The sequence below is a fragment of the Chinchilla lanigera genome, unplaced genomic scaffold (assembly GCF_000276665.1).
Source record: "Chinchilla lanigera isolate Chin_1 unplaced genomic scaffold, ChiLan1.0 scaffold00049, whole genome shotgun sequence".
Classification (NCBI taxonomy): domain Eukaryota; kingdom Metazoa; phylum Chordata; class Mammalia; order Rodentia; family Chinchillidae; genus Chinchilla; species Chinchilla lanigera.
In genome coordinates, this window is record NW_004955450.1 from 11,118,127 (window position 1) to 11,136,247 (window position 18,121).

The 18,121-nt window shown below is 38.6% G+C and overlaps 1 protein-coding gene across 1 annotated transcript in view; it reads left to right on the forward strand.

The window, feature by feature from the left end:
• Window positions 1-18,121, forward strand: part of Csnk1g1 (casein kinase 1, gamma 1) — a gene marked incomplete in the record, with an annotated part of 150,627 nt that overhangs the window by 29,526 nt on the left and 102,980 nt on the right. The window contains 1 exon segment of the mRNA XM_013518865.1: window positions 15,030-15,426. Coding sequence (XP_013374319.1) covers window positions 15,246-15,426 — 181 coding nt within the window.

Here is an 18,121-nt window from a genome sequence, read left to right on the forward strand (position 1 = left end):
CCTGGGTTTGAGTCCAAGCACAGTCAATCCAAGATGTAGAGACGTTCCTTCATGTTGAATGAATGAGGCGAAGTGGTGAAATGGATGCTAATTGATGAGGTATATATGAAATGAGTAGGCGCATGCTTGAGTTTGAGCTTTCTCTCTGCCATTACCTGTCCAGTGTCAGGCCAGGCTCACCTCTCCAAATCTTATTTCTCTCGTGTGTAAAGTGTAAAGTGAGAATAATTGATAATTCTAGTGTCCTGTGTAGTGTGTGGTATACAGTAGACACTCAAAACGTACTGGCTCTCAACAACTGTAAAAATTCCGATGCATAAAAAGAAAAATTCAGAGACATGACTTAAACCCTAAAGTTAAAATAGTTAAAGGTAGCTGTAATTGTGGAGCTGTCAAACTCTATTTAAGATAGTTAGGACTCTAGTTCTCTCCAGTTTTAATTTGTCATAGAAATGATTGGATAACCTTTTATGATTCTGGGGCCATAGTTTTTCTTAGTACGAGGTACACCATTATAGTATGAGAATAATGCAGGACTAATGGCTCACAGCATATACAGTTTGTTTGTTTGTTTTTGGCCTTGAGCTTCCCACCCATACGCCCTGCAAATGATATCATTCAGTTATGTTTATTGAAAATAATGAAATACTGATTGTGTGTACATTTGTAGAATTCAAAGAGAAATGTGCTGTGGTGCTTCTGAGTGGGAGAATGTAACTGTAGCCTTATGCGGAGGAAAGTGAAATATGATTGAAGGATGCTTAGTATCATGTTGTTCTGTTTTTCTTAAACACTTTTACTTTGCTTTGTTACTACTTAGTTGTAAAGGATAACTATAAGAAAAAGTGTACACTGTTCCTGATGTCACAGAAATTGAAAAGGCCAAGAGTTCTTCTACTAAATCTTGTTGGTTTGTTTGAGACAGTGTCTTACTCTCTGGCCTTGAATTCACTATGTAACCCAGGCTGTTCTTGAACTCAGCGATCTTTCTGCCTTAGCACCCCAACTACTGGGATTATAGGCATGTGCCACCACACCTGGCTGATATTAAATCCTTTTTTTTTTTTTTTGAGACAGGGTTTCTTTATGCAGTTCAGATGGGCCTTGAACTCATTTTGTAGCCCAGGCTGGCCTTAAACTCATAGCAGTCCTGCCTCAGTCTCCTGAATGCTGGGATTACAGGCATGCACCACCACACGCAACTGTTAAATCTTTTATTAACCAAATTCCCATGGTTCAGATGCTTTTATGTGTTTAAGCGTTACCTTGCCTAACACATACTACAACTTGGACTCTATGGTAATAAATTTTACTTTCATGTTAATTCAGCAGCACCTATTGACAAAAACCTGAACGTATTTATATGTGCAAATGTGTTTATATTTCCTAAAAGAATAAACTCTCTTGGGATACACTGTGCATTTGTTTCACAATCAGCAATGAATCTTAAGAACTAAGAGAAGAAATTAGAAGGTCATTTATAATCTCAGGCCACAAGAGTGTGTTCTCAGGGCAGCCATGTGCCTCTGCGTTTATGGATGTCGGTCATCGGGAAAGTGATCGTAAAAGTACAGTTGTGAAAGTCAGAGGTTTTAGAGTCAGGCTGCTCAGTATCCTTGTTCTACTGCTGCCTACTTTGGTGTCTTTTACACCCAGTTTCCTGATCTGTAACGTGAGGATGATAGAAAAAATACCATCATTTCATAGGGTTGTGAAACAATTGAATGAATTAATGTACTTTCAAGTATACTTAAACAGTGTCTGGCACAGAAGGGCCTTCTACATTTTGGGTGTTGTAGTTGTCATTGTTCTACAGTGTGACATATTTTAATCAAAATGGACTATTCTGAGTTTTTTATTATGTCCTATGAAATGATTGCAGAAAATAATACAATCTGCTAGGAAAAGAGTGGCTTTATATTAAGAATACCAGTAGGAATCTACCTATTATATTTCCATGTAATCTATACAGTGAGAGGATGAGCAGGTAATGCCCCTGTGAAAGAAATACAGGATTAAATACAACTCTAAACATTCTAACCAGGCAGGTATAATTGCTTATATGTTTAATTATTCAATGGCTAACAAATAATTCTTTGAGATTGGACAAATGTTAGAGTATTTCTTGTGCTGTACCCACTATGGTAGATTTTGAAGAACAACTCTGCAAATTAACAATAAGTATCACACAGACAGTGAAGGCTCATTCATGATCAAAGCAACATTTTACAGTTCTATGATTAAGTGAGTTCCATCTTTTGTTAGTATGTTTGCAATACATAGTGATATTATTCATTGTGAAGAGTTGGTAAATGTACATAACACATCTTAATTCTTTTTTAATTCCCTTCCTCTCCCTTCCTCTTCCTTCTATCTTAAACTTGGAAAGAGTAACTGACGTTACTCTTTCTCTTTTCCTTTTTTTGAGACAAGAGTCTTGCTGTGTAGCTCAGGCTGGCCTTGAACTCAGGGGTCCTTCTGCTTGGCCTCCTGATTGTGGGGTTACACGTGTGTGCCGCCACATGGTTGGCAGCAACTGACTTTAAAACACTTGTTTTAAACATAGCAAGTGAGAATGGCTGCAAAAGACTTAGCTCTTGAGTACCTTTGGGAGGAACAACCAGGTTACTTGTACCTAATCCATACATAAGACGAGGAAGTAGAAAAGAATATAGGAAGAGTCATGTTATCATAAACCACTACAGAAAGTCAGCAGAGTTACAAGGACTTGAAAAGGCAACAAAATAGTCACTACTTTGCATGAATTAGTTACAACAAATAAAAATTGTACATAAGCTCTCATTAGAGCTGGCACGCACTCTGGTGAAATTTGTTACTCCTTGGGTCACCAATAATGGTATGGGAAATATAGAAAAAGAATTCAGACTTTTGTGTTCAAAATCATTACAGCCTCAGCTCCCGCTCCTCTTCACTGGATGTCTTGCTCGCTTAGGGAAAGTTTAATGGTACAGTCCTTTCCTAATTGGAAACTAAGCCAATATCACTGTTAGGCTTCCAAGGCCCTTTTCTCTGAACTTTGCTGTGTCAGTGTCCTTAATTTAGTACAGTATGAGAGGCAGCTATGTTTCCATCAGCCAGGAGCCCATGATGATGCTGTGCGATATATTGTGGCCTTTTCCCTTTACATTAGAAACTCACCTATTTGTCACATAAATGCTTTCATTATCTCAGTGTAAAACAAGCTGTTTTCAGGCTACTCATTTCCTGAGACATTCTTTTTTCAATCTGAAATCGAGAAGTAGGAATTTTCTCTTGAATAAGAAACAGAATTGAATTAAATTTACCTGGTTGACAGTGCTAATCGTGCTATTCTGAACTTCTCTGTAGAAAGCATTATAATTATTTCAGACTCACTTTTCATATTAAGACTTTATTGCTAGGGGGAGAACAAGGTACCTTTATTTTAAGCAGTTTGTTTGTTTTGTGAGTTTTCATTCTTGGTTTTAACTTTAAAAGCCATGTTTCATTTTGGAAGACTTTATTTTTAAGTTAATTTGTTTGTTTGAGACAGAATCTTACAGTGTAGTTCAGGCCGGCCTCAAACTTGCTATGTAGCCCATGTGAGCCTCAAATGTGTGATCCTTCTGACTCAGGCTGAGTGTTTAAATTTGACTTATTTTTGAGTTGAGGTCTCACTTTGTTGCCAGGCCGGTCTCAAACTTCTGGGTTCAAGTAGTCCTGCATCTTCATTTTCCAGAATACCTATAGTTGTGCACCATTGTGCTTGTCTTTAAGAACTAGATGAGAGCTCTGAGTTGTCCAGCCTGTGATAGAATCTGTGATCCTTCTGCCTCGGCCTTCCAGAGTGCTAGGGCTATAGCATGCACCACAATGCCTGGCCAGTGTTAAGTTTTTAAAAAATTAATTGCCAACAAATATAAACAGATTTTATTAAAATTTGTAAAAATCAGATGTCATGATGTGCATATATAAATTTTTGGGTCTTTTTGAGACAGGGTCTCATTATATAGTTCAGGATGGCTTTAAACTCACTTTGTAACCTACACTGGCCTTGAACCCAATTATCTTCCTGTCTCAGCCTTTGGAGTTAAAGGCGTGTGCCCTCACACCCAGGTTAGGCCTACATTCTTATATGGCAGATACTCAGTGGGAGGAGAGAGATTGCAGTGCCCTGTAGGTGGATGTATTAGTTAATTTTTTCATTACTGAGACAAAATACCTCACACCCAAAGTTAAGGAGGAAAGGTTTATTTGGCTCACAGTTTGTAGTGGTTTCAGTCCATAGTCAGCTGGCTCCAAGGCAGGGCAGCACGGCAGAGGAGAAACAGTTCATGGTGGGCAGAAGACAGCAAAAGCAGCAAGCAAGAGGGCAAGATAAGGTCCTTTCTGTCCCTTAAATTGTATCCAGGCCACCGGGATTAGGGCAGTGCTAAACCAGTCAGTGGACTCAAGATATAAAAGGGATAGAGATATGGCTTAGCGTGAAAGCCCTGAGTTCAGTCCCTGGTAGTGCAAAAATGTATTCATGGATGGATGGATGGATGGATGGACAGACAGACACAATCCCTGGTAGTGCAAAAATGGATGGATGGACAGATAGATAGATAGGCAGACAGAATAGAGCTATTACTCATTAAAAATGCCTTTCAAACAAACAATATTTTCCTTTTGTACTTTTATTAAAAGGAAAGATATTGTTTATGTTTTGTATTTGTAACAAATACAAAGATATAAAGGAATAAATCCAGTTAATTTAGAAACAAGTGTACAATTTAAAATTGTAAGAAGTACTGCTTATTTAATCAGCTCAAGGAGCTATTCTAACTAAAGGTGCTCTTCAAAATACTTCAGGACAAAAGTGGTTTGTTTTGAATATTCTCAGAATGTCAGATTTTTATCCTTTGAGAGTCCTTTTTATTAATAGTTGGAAAATACATGTTATATGAAAAAGCTAAATGTAGCTAATTTTATGAAGTAGGAAGTCAGCTCACAGTCTAGCAGATGAGAAGCCAGGTAAGACCAAAATTGGCTTTAGTTTTGCAGTACTGAGGACCTAAGCCATGGTCTTGCACATGTGCGGCAAATGCTCTACCACTGAGCTATATTCCCAACCCTGGCTACATATTTATTCAGCTTCTTAATAAATTTGAACCTGGGTGCCTCTCTAAAGATGATTTTATAAATATACATTTATACATATTAGTATAAGCCCTTCAACCTTAACCACCCACCCCAAACAATGTATGAATAAAAGCAATAAAAACTTGATTAGAATGATGAAAATCAGATAACAGCCCTTATTTCATGCCACAAATTTGGAGAAATGCACAGTAATGTAATTTCTTACGATGGAAAGAAAATTACCTGCATCTGTAGTTCACAAGAGTACCATGTGCTGTTACAACTACATGAAGTTCAAAAACCCCTACTAAGATGCACAGGAAGAGGAAAGTTAATTGGTACATGGTTTCATTCTGTGTTGAGGCCTTAACAGCAGGATTGTTGAAGAAATTGTATGCGCCTTATAAGAAGTCTCCACCAGTCTCAGGTGAATGAGATTTAGACATGAGGTCCAGAGGCAAGAGAAATGGTCAACAGTCACAAAACCCTTTTTGCAGCTGTATAGTTGTTGCTGATGGCATGGCACCCTGTACATTCCTCTCAAGTGGTATAGTAAATGAACCAACTAGAAAAGCTCAAGAAAAATCAGTTGTATTAATTGTGAGATCAAGATTGAGTCTTTTTCAGATAGATGTGCTTTAGATAGAGGAATTATGTGGTAGTAGATGGACTGCATTTCTTTTCTTTTTTTCTTCTCTTTCTTTCTTTTTTTCTTTGAGATAGGGTCTCGCTATGCAGTTCAGGCCGACCTTGAACCTACCTTGTAGCCCAGGCTGGCTTTGAACTCATGGCAACCCTCCTGCCTCAGCCTCCTGAGTGCTGGGATTACAGGCATGCACCACCATGCCTGGCCGACTGACACTTCCAATATGGATGTTCGCGCATTTTCTTTTTGAGATCTGAAAGACTCAAACTCCTTAAGAAACTGCTGTCATTTTGAAAGGTTCATTTATGCAGAAGTAGTATGAAAAACAGTATGTGTATACCTTTTTCTTTTTAAAAATAAATTCTTTTTCTCTTCTAGTACAAGATATAGTATGATTTGGACATTTCCCTTTTCCCATTGGAGAAAGCAGATAGAGTGGAGGGAAACTAATTGGTGTCAAGACAAGAGAATAAAAATACAAATTTTTTTCTTAGCTTTGGTGTGAAATCTGACCAGTTTTGCACCTGTATTGAATAGGCTGCGTTTCTTCATGGCATGAACAAATACACAGGAGCTAAGTAGTGATAATGTCAGATGAACTCTCAGACAGGAATACTTAGAATTACATATAAAGCAAAATTTTTCTTGGTCATTATTTTTCATCTTTTGACAGTCTCTTGTGCCGTCTAAAATGAGTGAAAATTTGTTTCTCTACTGACCAGTGGCTCCTCCCCAGCTTTACAGTGATAGTACATCGCGGGTGGGTGAGGCAGGGTAGAATTGTTACGGCACTTGAGACTCTTGTTTTTCCTTCTCAAAATAATGGTAGGAATTATAATCTCTGGAGTTTGAATTTCTGTTCATTGGTTGAAAACCACAATTGAAAAGTCATTTATTCATTTTTGAGTTTCTTACTAAATATTTGAGAACTTAATTTTTCTAGGTCCTAAGAATAAAATAGCAAATGTGACAATCTCTGCTGTCACAGAGTTAATACACAAATGCATAAGAAATTACAGTGCACTGTGATCAGTGCTCAAGGAGTCATTAAAAGGGGCACTGTAGTTACTTGTTTTGGATTAAAGACATTTAAGGTAAAATTCAGTTGCCTTAAGCATGTAGTTGCCCAGTTCTGCTGGGCTAAAATGGAATCTCAATATAGGTTTGATTTGCATTTGCCTAACGGCTGAAAATGTTGAACATTTTTTCATACTCTTATTGGCAATTTGTACTTCTTTTGAGAAGTGTCTGTTCAGTTGATTTGGCCATTTACTGATTGGCCTGCTTAGTTTTTTTGATACTAATTTCTTTGTGTTCTTTATATGTTCTGGGTATTAATCCTCTCTCAGAAGAGTAGCTGGGAAAGATTTTCCTCTTATTCGATAGGTTATCTCTTCACTGTTGGTTGTTTCCCTGGTGGTGCAGAAATTGTAATTTGATGGCATCCCATTATTTTATTTTTGCTGTTATTTCTTATGCTATTGAAGTTCCTATTCAAGAAGTCTCTGCCTGTTCCTATGACTTAAAGGTTTCCCTGTGCTTTCTTCTAGCATTTTCAAAGTTGCAGGTCTTACAGTTAGGTCTTTGATCCATTTTGAGTTGATTTTTGTACATGGTGAGAGACAGTGATCTAGTTTCAGTCTTTTACATATGGGTATCCATTTTCCTGCACAGTTGATTAAAGAGGCTTTTTTTTCCCCCCCGACCAGTGTGTGTTTTTGGCCCCTTTGCTTTGTCAAGAATCAGGTGGTTGTAGTTATGTGGATTTGTTTCTGTGTCTTCTGTTCTGTTCCATGGTCTGCATGTCTGTTTTTGTGCCAGTAATGTGCTTTTTTGTTTCTGCAGCATTGTAATACAATTTTTTTGGAGGGGGTTGCTTTGTTTGAGACAGGGTCTCCCTATGTAGTTCAAGCTGGCTTTGAACTCACTGTGTAGCCCAGAATGGCCTCAAATTCATGGCAGTCCTCCTGTCTCAGCCTCCCAAATGCTGGGATTACAGGTGCAAACCACCATACCCATCTTGTGTAATTTGAAATGAGGTATTATGATGCCTCCAGCCTTGTTCTTTTTACTCAGGATTGCTTTGGCTATTCTGGGACTTTTGTGTTTCCATGTGAATTTTGGGATTTTTTTAAATAGTTCTGTGAAAACTGCCATTGAAATTTGATAGAGATTACATTGGACCTACAGATTGCTTGCAGTAGTAGAACTGTTTAAAAAATATTGATTTGCTGATCCATGAACTTTTTTTTCTTTTTCTATTGTCTTTAATATTTTTCTTCAGTGTTCTATAGTTTCCATTGTAGAGGTCTTTCCCCTTCTTGGTTAGGTTGATTTATAAGTATATATTTTTAGAGCTATTGTGGAGTAATTTTCTGATTTCTTTCTCAGTTATTTTATCACTGGAGTATAGGGAAGCTCTCTCTTTTTTTTATATATGAGAAATTGAACTCGGGACCTCATGTTGCCAGGCAGGCACTGTGCTGCTGAGCTATATCCCCTTTCTTCACTGTTTTTTTAATGCTGACTTTGTATCCTACTATTTTACTGAATTTATCAGCTATAAAAGTCTTTGGCAGAGTCTTCAGTGTCTTCTGAGTATAGAACCACATTGTTTGCAAATAAGGATAATTTAATTTTTTTCCCTTTCCTGTTTGTGTCCTTTTGATTTTCTTGCTCCTGTCTAATTGCTCAGGGTAAAATTTTACCAGCTAAAATTTTGCTATAAGAGAGTAGACATCCTGTCTTGTCTTGATTTTGGAGGAAATGCTTTCAGTTTTTCCCCATTCTATGTGTTGTTTGTTTGTTTTAGATAGGGTCTTGCTATGTAGTGTAAATAGACCTTCAGTTTGTGATCCTCCTACCTCAGACTCCAAGTCCTGGGATTACAGGACTGAGCTGCTACTCCCAGCTCGTGCTATTTTCTTCTTCTTTTTTTAATGTACATACTTAAATGTTGACTTCTTTTGCTATGTGTTGTGGTTTGTGTCTTAATTTCCCCTTAAAGCCCAATGCAGTCGTTGGTGGGGCTTTTTCAGAGTGGGCTGAATCTAGAGTGTGTAATTGATTCATGGTGCAGTGCTAGGGTTAAGGGTGAGTGATCACTAAATCAGTCCACGGATTGGTTTGGCACTATCCTAATTCCAGTAGCCTGGACACAGTATAAGGGACAAAAAGAGGCTGATCTTGTCCCTTGCTTCTTGCTTTTGCTGCCTTCTGCCTGTGATGGATCTTTCTCCCCTGCCATGCCGCTCCGCCTTGGAGCCGGCTTTGCAAGGACTGAAACTGCTACAAACTGAGCCAAATAGAATTTTCCTCCTTTAACTTTGAATGTTGGGTATTTTGTCTCAGTAATGAGAAAAATAACTAAGACAACATAGCTGGAAAGTTTTCTGCTGTGATTTCTGTAAACTGATTTTTTTATTCTGTATATGCTGTCCTCTAATTTCTCTCTAATTTTAAGTCGTTGTTGGATGAATTTCCCTTGCTCTTACCTTTTTTTTCTTTTCAGTACCGTAGATTGAACTCAAGACCTTGCACTTGCCAGGCAGGTGCTTATGCCACTGAGGTATATCCCCAGCCCCTCTCTTACCTTTTTTAAGGTTTCACTGAGTATATCAGCATGTGTTACCATCTTGTCAACATCTGAGACCCTTTCTTCATATTGATCATTTCTGCTGGTCATGTATTCAGTAGAACTCTTCATGTCTAGAGTTTCTGTTTGGCACTTTTTCATGGAGTCTACTTGTTTGGTAAATTTGTTATTCATGTTTTGAATAGTTTCTTGTTTTTGTTTGTCCTTCTGAGACAGGGTTTCACTATGTAGTTCAAGCTGGCCTTAACTCACTTTGTAGTCCACACTGGCCTTGAACTAGAAGTGATCCTCCTGCCTCAAGTGATCCTTCTGAGTGCTGAGATTACAGGCCTGTGTTACCATACCCAGCCAGTGTTTTGAATGGTTTTTTGTGTTAACCACATCAGTCAGTTTGTAAGTTCCACTGTCTCTTTGGTTATGTTATATTTGCTTGTTCATACTGTTTTTATTTATTTTATTTCTTTCTTTTTTTGAGATAGTCTCACTATGTAGTTCATAGAACTCACTATGTAGCACAGGCTGGGCTCAAACTCATGGCAATCCTCCTGCTTCAACCACCATACCCGACTCATACTGTTTTTAAAGGTAAGAATAAAGTATCTTTCCTCCATTACAAACATGTCCCGGTTGGTAGAACCAGTGGGCAAGGTGATACATACCTGTAATCCCATCATGCTGGAAGGGTGAGGCAGGAGGATTGCTAGTTTGAGCTCAGCCTGTGTATTTAGTAACTTTCTGAGACTTTGTCTCAAAATAAAAAAAGAGGGTTGGGAATGTAGCTCATTGCAAAGGCCCTGAGTTCAAGCCCCAGTACTGCCAAAATAATTTTTTGAAAACAATTTTTAAAAGATGGAAATTACTGAATTGAGGTTTCCTAAGGAACTTGATAGTATGACCCTAAAAATTCAAATATATATTTATCATAACATGTAACATATTTAATAAATAAATTTCAGGTGTTTGCCAAATAGTTTATTTGCTAGAAAAATGAACATATACATAGTGCACTTATATAATTTCTGTCATTTGTACTTTCTTTTTCAAGTGGAATAAAAATAGAAATAATATAAAGTAGATAATATAAGAAATAATATAAGCATATGGTTTGTCTCCTGCTGCAGTCACTGGGAGCCTGTTTTTACAGTTAAAATATAACCCACTGTTTACTTTGGGTATTCTCTCTGGCCTGTTTCCTCACTTTTTTCGAATGCTGCTTATTACTAACTGCAAATCATTTGATATCCTTGTGAAATGAAAAAACCCAGCTCACTTGCCTTAACCCTGATGAGTTTAAGTGAATTAATGCTAGCGTTTTCATAGATGAATTCTTGTTCTCTTTTTGATGAATTCTTGTTCTCTTGTTCTCTTTTTATTACTTTGTGTAGATATTTGATTATGTCGCCACAATCAGTTTTCTGTTAGTTGAACAAGAACATCATGTCTGTTGTTTAGTATTTTTAGGGTATTACCACCATGTAAGAAATTAAAAGATATGAATGATCCCAAACTTTAAAGGCTTATAATTAAGTTAGATATTATAGCATGTTTTGATCTGGCACATAGTAGGTGATAAGTGAATAGAGTAGACAGTGGTGTTTCAGGTACTGATGATGAGTTGATTATAGAAAGTTTCAAAAGGATGAAGATAGGAGGCCTTAAATGCAAACAGAATGTTAAGATGCCGCCTTAGGTATAAAGCTAAGATACAGATACTCTTTGTGTTTATGTGGTAGCTTTTTAATTCATAAATTTAAATTGAGTTTACGTATTGAAGGCCCTCAGATGACAAGCTTCAGATTTTATGATTGGGAGCCAAAAAATAATTTTGAGCAGTGGTTGATGATAAACAGGATTTTCAAAATTTAATTCGGTTACTTCAATTTTTAAAATATATAAAGTAGTATTGAATATTATTTATCTTTCATAATGACAGATTAGGCAGGGCTAATGTCCCATGTATAGGTTAGAAATTTGATACCTTAAATGTGAATTTTTACCTTGTTTGTGGGAGGCAAAGTGATGGTTGTGTTCTGTAAGCAATAATGAACATCATTTTCCCAGCTGAATGAAAAGTTTGGCTTTCTGTAGAGGTCTCTAGCCTGGCAAGGACTAAATATTCTTGTAATACATGCACGCAAGTCTGTATGGATAATGAAAGTGGTGTGATTATCAATCCACTGTTACATGAATTGAAGCACAATGGAAAAAGCTCATGAGAAGCATTATAAAACAATTCCCATCTGTTAAAAAAAAAACATTAAAAGCATATGAAAAGTATGAAGAGAAATACAGGAAGTAGAGCAGCTTCCAAATCTTACGTGTTTATTATACTAGTGATAATTTATGAAAATTTTGGAGTTAGTTGAATGCTCATAAATTGACTAGGTGGGCCAAGACACATCCACCATCTGTCCTCAAACAGTTTATAAGGACAGAAAATAGAGGCACCTGTCTTTCACACAGACATACCTCTCAGCAGTTAAGATGGACCTATCTAAATAAAGCATCATTAAGTTTTGTTTTCTTTTCAGTATTGTTTGAGAGATTTATGCAGATGACAAGGCTAATCAGGTTATTAGATATTGTCTTGGTTACTTTTCTCTCTCACTGATGCAAAAAACTAATGCCCAAAATTAAGGAAGGAAAGGTGTATTTAGCTCACAGTCTGTGGAGGTTTCAGTCCATACTTGGCCGGCTCCAAGGCAGAGTGGCACATGGCAGAGGGCAACAGTTCATGGTGGTGGAAGACAGCAAAGCAACAAGCGCAAAAGGGAAGAGTGGCAAGAGTGGCAGCAAGCAGCCCCTTTCCTTTACATATGCAAACTATCTGCCCCAGGTCAGGTGTAGCACTCACACCCATAATCCCAGCATTGGACCATGGATCAATCATAAACTGTAAAAGCGCGCCCCATGACTGCATGAGGCTTTGCAGGGACATCTAAACACAAACCATAACAGATACATTTGTAAGTAAGAGAAAAAATGAGGACAGATCTAAATTTGTGGTACTATTCATGTAGGCAACCCAGAAATGTAATTATGTCTCATCACTCTAGCTTTCAGACCTTTATGGAATATAAATTATAAATGTAAAACTATTGCCACTAAAATTCAGAGAAATACATTTTATTGATGATTAGTAGTGTGGAAGCCTAGTGTCATTATATATGTAGTTTTCTTTCTTTTTTTTTTTTTTTCTGGTCTTTTTGAGACAGGGTCTCACTATGCAGTTCAGGCTGGCCTTGAGCTCACTTTGTAGTCCAGGTTGGTCTCAAACTCACAATGATCCTCCTGCCTCAGCCTCCCGAGTGCTGGGATTACAGGCGTGAGCCACCACGCCCAGCTATATGTGTAGTTTTTATAATGCAAAGAAAATCAAGAGTTTACTATAATGAAGTAAACATATTCCTGGATTATGTGCCCATTTGTACGGTCAGTTCACAGCTTTGTACCTGTGATTACACTACGGTGACTTGAATAAACATACAGATGTGTTTCCTCGGGTCCTGTGAGCCACTCAAGAGAATGAACCCAAGGAGAGGACTGAGGAAACCTCTGTTTGTAGTCAGTCAACTAGAAGCCCAGGTAAAACACCCTGGAACTTCAGTCTAGACTTTTTTTTTTTTTTTTTTTTAAAGAAAGGGCCTAGCTGTAGAGTTCAGGCTGATCTTGAACTTACTGTATAACCCAGGGTACCCTCAAGGTGCTTTTCCTGTCTAGGTCTTGTGAGTGCTGGGATACAGGCGCACCACCATGCCCGGCTCAGTCTGGACATTTGTGTCTTGCTGTATACTGGTGATACTAGTGAAGTAATTATTCTAATCCTCTTAGAAGCTTTGAGGACAGTACTTACGAAAGTGAAATGTAGAAGTGTGTTTGGTGTGTGAGTGGTGTATGTTTTTAAGGATATGAAGACTAAAAACAGAACTCTTCTTCCTCTGCTCTCACACCGCAGTAACACACATCAGATTTCTGTTACCCAGTAGGTGTAGAGATTGGTTCCCATCAGCAAGCAAGTATTCTGCAGTGGTGGGTACTGTCTAGATGTCCTAATCCAGTTCAGTTGTGACACCGTCTGCCTGGCGTTGGCCTCCAGTTCCACAAGTTGAGGGCACAGTCCCCAAGACTTCCCCTCTTCCACCCTTCAGATGTCTTTTATAAGATCCAGGGTGTTTTACCTGTGCTTCTAGTTGGCTGCCTACAAACAAAGGTTTCCACAGTTCTTTCCTTGGGTTTGTTCTCCTGAGTGGCTCACAGGACCCAAGAAAACACATCTGTGGGTTATTTCTTTTTTTGTTTGTTTTGTTTTGTTTTCCGGTACCAGGAATTGAACTCACGACCTTGTGCTTCTCCAGGCAGACACTATGCCGCTGAGCTAAATCCCCAGCCCCACTTGTGGGTTTATTCAAAGGATATTCCAAGGGTGCAGGGCTTTGATGTCGTCTCTAGCCACACTACCCTCCAGAAACCTCCTTGCCTCTGGCTATCTGGAAACTGAGCCTTGTCCTTTTGAGTTTTTATGGAGACTTCATTGCAGATTAATGATTGAAGCATGGATAACTATGTAGAAATGTGATGAAACAAAAATTGTATTATCTATTTGGATGTGGTGGCATACATCTGTGATCCCACCTACCCAGGAGGCTGAGGCAGGAGGATTGCAAGTTCAAGGTCAGCCTGAGGAAGTTAGTGAGAGCTTGTGTCAAAGTAGAAAGGATGTAGAATTCCCATGAGTTCCATTTCCAGTGCCACAGAAACAAAACCCTTGTGTGATCTGTTGCTAACAAGACAGTGGGGAAACTTAACAAGGCCTATCTAGTCAGATTCTCTGTGGAGCATGCCTCCACAGAGGAACAGGTAGAAAAGGATGGTAGGAGAAGATCAGAGAGACTTTGCTGTGTGAGGCCTGAAGTGCCCAATGTCTCATCACTTAGGAATTAACAAGGGAGTTATGAGCCATGAACATGGGCAAAAGCCAAAATGTATATCAGTGTTTCATAGAGACTCATATGGATCATCACATACAGCACTAGCACGAGGTCATCGTGACGTTTCTTGTTGGGACTTCAAGGGGAGTTCTGGTAGGGATGAATGTTACATTTACGATTTTTAGTTTCTTGACTCAGTCCACATCAAAAGCTAGATCAAACGTTGAGGTTTTGAAAGCTTTCATTTAGGACTGCTTAGTACAGAAGTAGCGTGTGCCTGTCAGTAACCTTTTGGATTGCTCAATTGCTGCCAGTGCCTGGTGATGGTACGAGTCATGGAGAGCAGCAGTGAGTAGCCTCGTTTCTGGTGAAGTTCTGGACAAATTAAATGAAGAGCTTTAGCCCAGTTGGTTAAACTTGGCTTTAACCCCATTATATCTTTCTGCTCGGTAGTGATGAAGAACAACCAGCAGAAACTTTTGTTTTGGGTCACGAACATTACTAGAAGAAAGCATTTAATATTAGAAACTCGTGTGTTCCCTCCCTTGCTGTGGTTTGCAGCCTACTGAGCTTATGTTAGCACGTGAATAAGTAATCCAGATGGCTAAACTGTTGGAAGATATAAAACCAAAGCCTGTTTCAGGAAGCTCTCCACTTTGCTCATCTTTGGATAGGATCCATTCTTACTGGAAGTGACTTTCTCGATTGTTTTTAAAATTTAATTTTTAACTGCATTTTTTTTAAAATTCTTGCCTAGGTTACAAAACATCCTCCTATGCATAAGACCTACACACCACATGTCCTGCAGGAACTAATCAATGGTTTTTCATCTCCTGGAGATACATTAGAAACATAAATATGGTGCCAGAAGAACTCCTCATCTTTCTCTGACTGCGGTTTATTGGACACACTTTGGTGCTGAAGGGAGGTGTACACACTGTGGCTACTGGTACAGAGACTGTCGTGTAGGATCATGGACCATCCTAGCAGGGAAAAGGATGAAAGACAACGGACCACTAAATCCGTGGCACAAAGGAGTGCACACTGCTCCCGACCGCCTGGCTCCTCGACATCCTCTGGGGTTCTGATGGTGGGACCCAACTTCAGGGTTGGCAAGAAAATTGGGTGCGGGAACTTCGGAGAGCTTCGATTAGGTAAGGACTTGGTTATGTCAGTGACTTCGGTTTACAGCAGTAATTGCCGTAATAAGCTTTGATATGTTTCAAAATAAGCAGTTTATAGTTTTATGGGAAGTTTCCCTTTAAGTGGACCCTGTTGGTATAAGAAATAAGGGATGTATGAAGGAGACTGTAGTTATTATCAGTCATAATTTTATTCTTCAAGGTTAATCTGTATGTGTGATAAGCTTTTAAATTTTCCACTAGTCCTATGGTTTTATGATGTAGGTAGATCCAGGTACATGTATCAGTAAAATCTAGATTCTGATTTAGTAGGTTCAAGTAAAGCCCCAGTTTTTTTTGTATGTTGTTTGTTTTGTTCTTGTATTTGTTTTTATTTTTTTCAGACAGGGTCTTGCTATGTAGTCCAGGCTGGCCTTGAACTCATGATGATCCTTCTGCCTCAGCCTTCTAGGTGATAGGGATACACCACCATGTCTGGCCCCAGATTCACCTTCTAAACAGTTCCCACATGATGCAGATGCTTTTGTCTCTTGAATGACACTTTTTTGTTTGTCTCTTTGTTCTTTTTGAGACAAGATCTCTCTATGCAGTTCAGGCTTGCCTTGAGTTCACTTTGTAGCCCAGGCTAGTCATGAACTTGCAGTGATCCTCCTGCCTCAGCTTCCTGAGTGTTGGGGTTACAGGTGTGCACTACCATGTGTAGTTCTTTTTTTTTTTTTTTTTTTTTTTTTTTTTTTTGGTTTTTCTCCGGTACCGAGAACCGAACTCACGACCTTGCGCTTGCCAGGCAGGTGCTTTTGCCGCTGAGCTAAATCCCCAGCCCCTCCATGTGTAGTTCTTGAATGACTTTAAGAAAGGAGTAAATCCTTGCTTTAAATTCAGTCGCTGCCCTAGAAAATAGAAGAGTAGATTCTTATTGTGTAATACCCAGACTTAACCCATGTCCTGCTCAGAGAGATTTTTACAGTTGGTACTCTTTCCTGAAGTTTTCAACATTAGGATTGAATCAGAACTCCGTGGAGAAATTCTGCAGTTTTATTTTGTAACCAGTGACATGCATTTTCTATTTTAAGTATGAATTTATGCATGAGATGATGAATAATGACAGAATTAACCAATTTAAAGCAAAGGGACTGAGAAACTCATTGGGTATTTATATACTTTGTAACGAGGTGAAGGGAGAAGAGAAAATGAAAGACCTTAAAAATAAGTCTATTTGGAGAATTGGAAGAGGTTCCCTGGTAGGCTGAAGTGTTTTTCTTTTCTTCATAGCTTGAGGCTGTGAAGACGCCTGTGGGAAGGTTTGGCCTTTGGTGAAGTGGGAGGGTGAGAACATGGGGTCATTTTTGTTTGTTACTTTTGCTGGTTCTGAGGATCCTTCAAAAAAGAAGGAAAAATCTTAAGTCTAATGCTCTGCAGTGATCCTCAGGGAAAAACACTACTAGCCAGAGATCTCACCACAGAATTGAATTCAGGAGCGTTAAGAATGAATTTATCTTTGCCGGGAGAGGCTAGCAACCTGGAATTTCAGGACCTGATACTAGGATAATGAAAGGGTCTTTATATTTAGAAATGTGTTCATGTTCCGGTTAGCAAAGCCAGCAGATGCTACGGAGAATAGGAGTAAGATTTGTAATTTCACGGGGCTTGACTTCCTAGCAACTACTCAGTTGCTTTAGCAACTGGTTTCAAGAATATTCATTTATGGAATGGATTGACTTTGTCTTAACATCACAGTACAACTTGCATTAAATAGATTGTGGCATAAACATCCACAGCATTGGTGCTGAAAGACAGTTTCTGATGCATGTAAATTTGTGCATGTTTATAACATCAGAAGGTTGTTTAATTTCTGTGACAATGAAGAAAGACATTGGCCAGTGAAACTGGAAATTTGCTTAATTGCCGAGGTCCAGATTTGTAATGCCAAATTTACATGAGAATGAGGAAAAATAATTACTTCATTTAAAGCGTAATGTTCTGGCCCATACGTACTTTAGGAACATGTTATTTTACTTCTTCTAATGAATCCAGGATCATTTTCATATTTCTCATGTTGACTTGTAATTAGCAGAAAAGGCTTATCTTTTTTATGTGGCAGTTTTATTCTTGTGTATGTTTCATTAGCTCCAGGACAGTATTGTTCCAGTATTATATCTAGTAATACTTTCTTTTTTTTTTTTTTTTTCTTTTGAGACAGGGTCTTGCTGTGCGGCTCAGGCTGGCCTTGAGCTCACTTTGTAGCCCAGGTTGGTCTCAAACTCGCAATGATCCTCCTGCCTCAGCCTCCCTAGTGCTGGGACCCCATGTGCCACCATTCCCTCCTAATATCTAGTAATACTTTCTACTGGGAGAAACCAAGAAAGGTACTTTCAGAATCACTTAGCATCTGCCTAACAAGAGTGTAGGCTGTGTACCCCTTCTATCAGTGTCTTATCCTATTATGAGTAAGTAGAAGACTGCAGACAACAGACGCAAACTAGGGAATGCCCAGCTGAAGCAGGTGCAGTGAGGCATCCATGCAGGCCACAAAGTAGGCTACAAAGCCTGCTTCTCCTTTTCTAGCCATACTGTCTTTCAGATAGCTAAATGCATTTCTTTTTTCTTTTTTTTTTTTTTTTGAGACAAGATCTTGTTATATAGTCCAGTCTGGCTTTGAATATATTATGTAGTCTAGACTGTCCCTGAACTTGTTTTATTGCTCAGG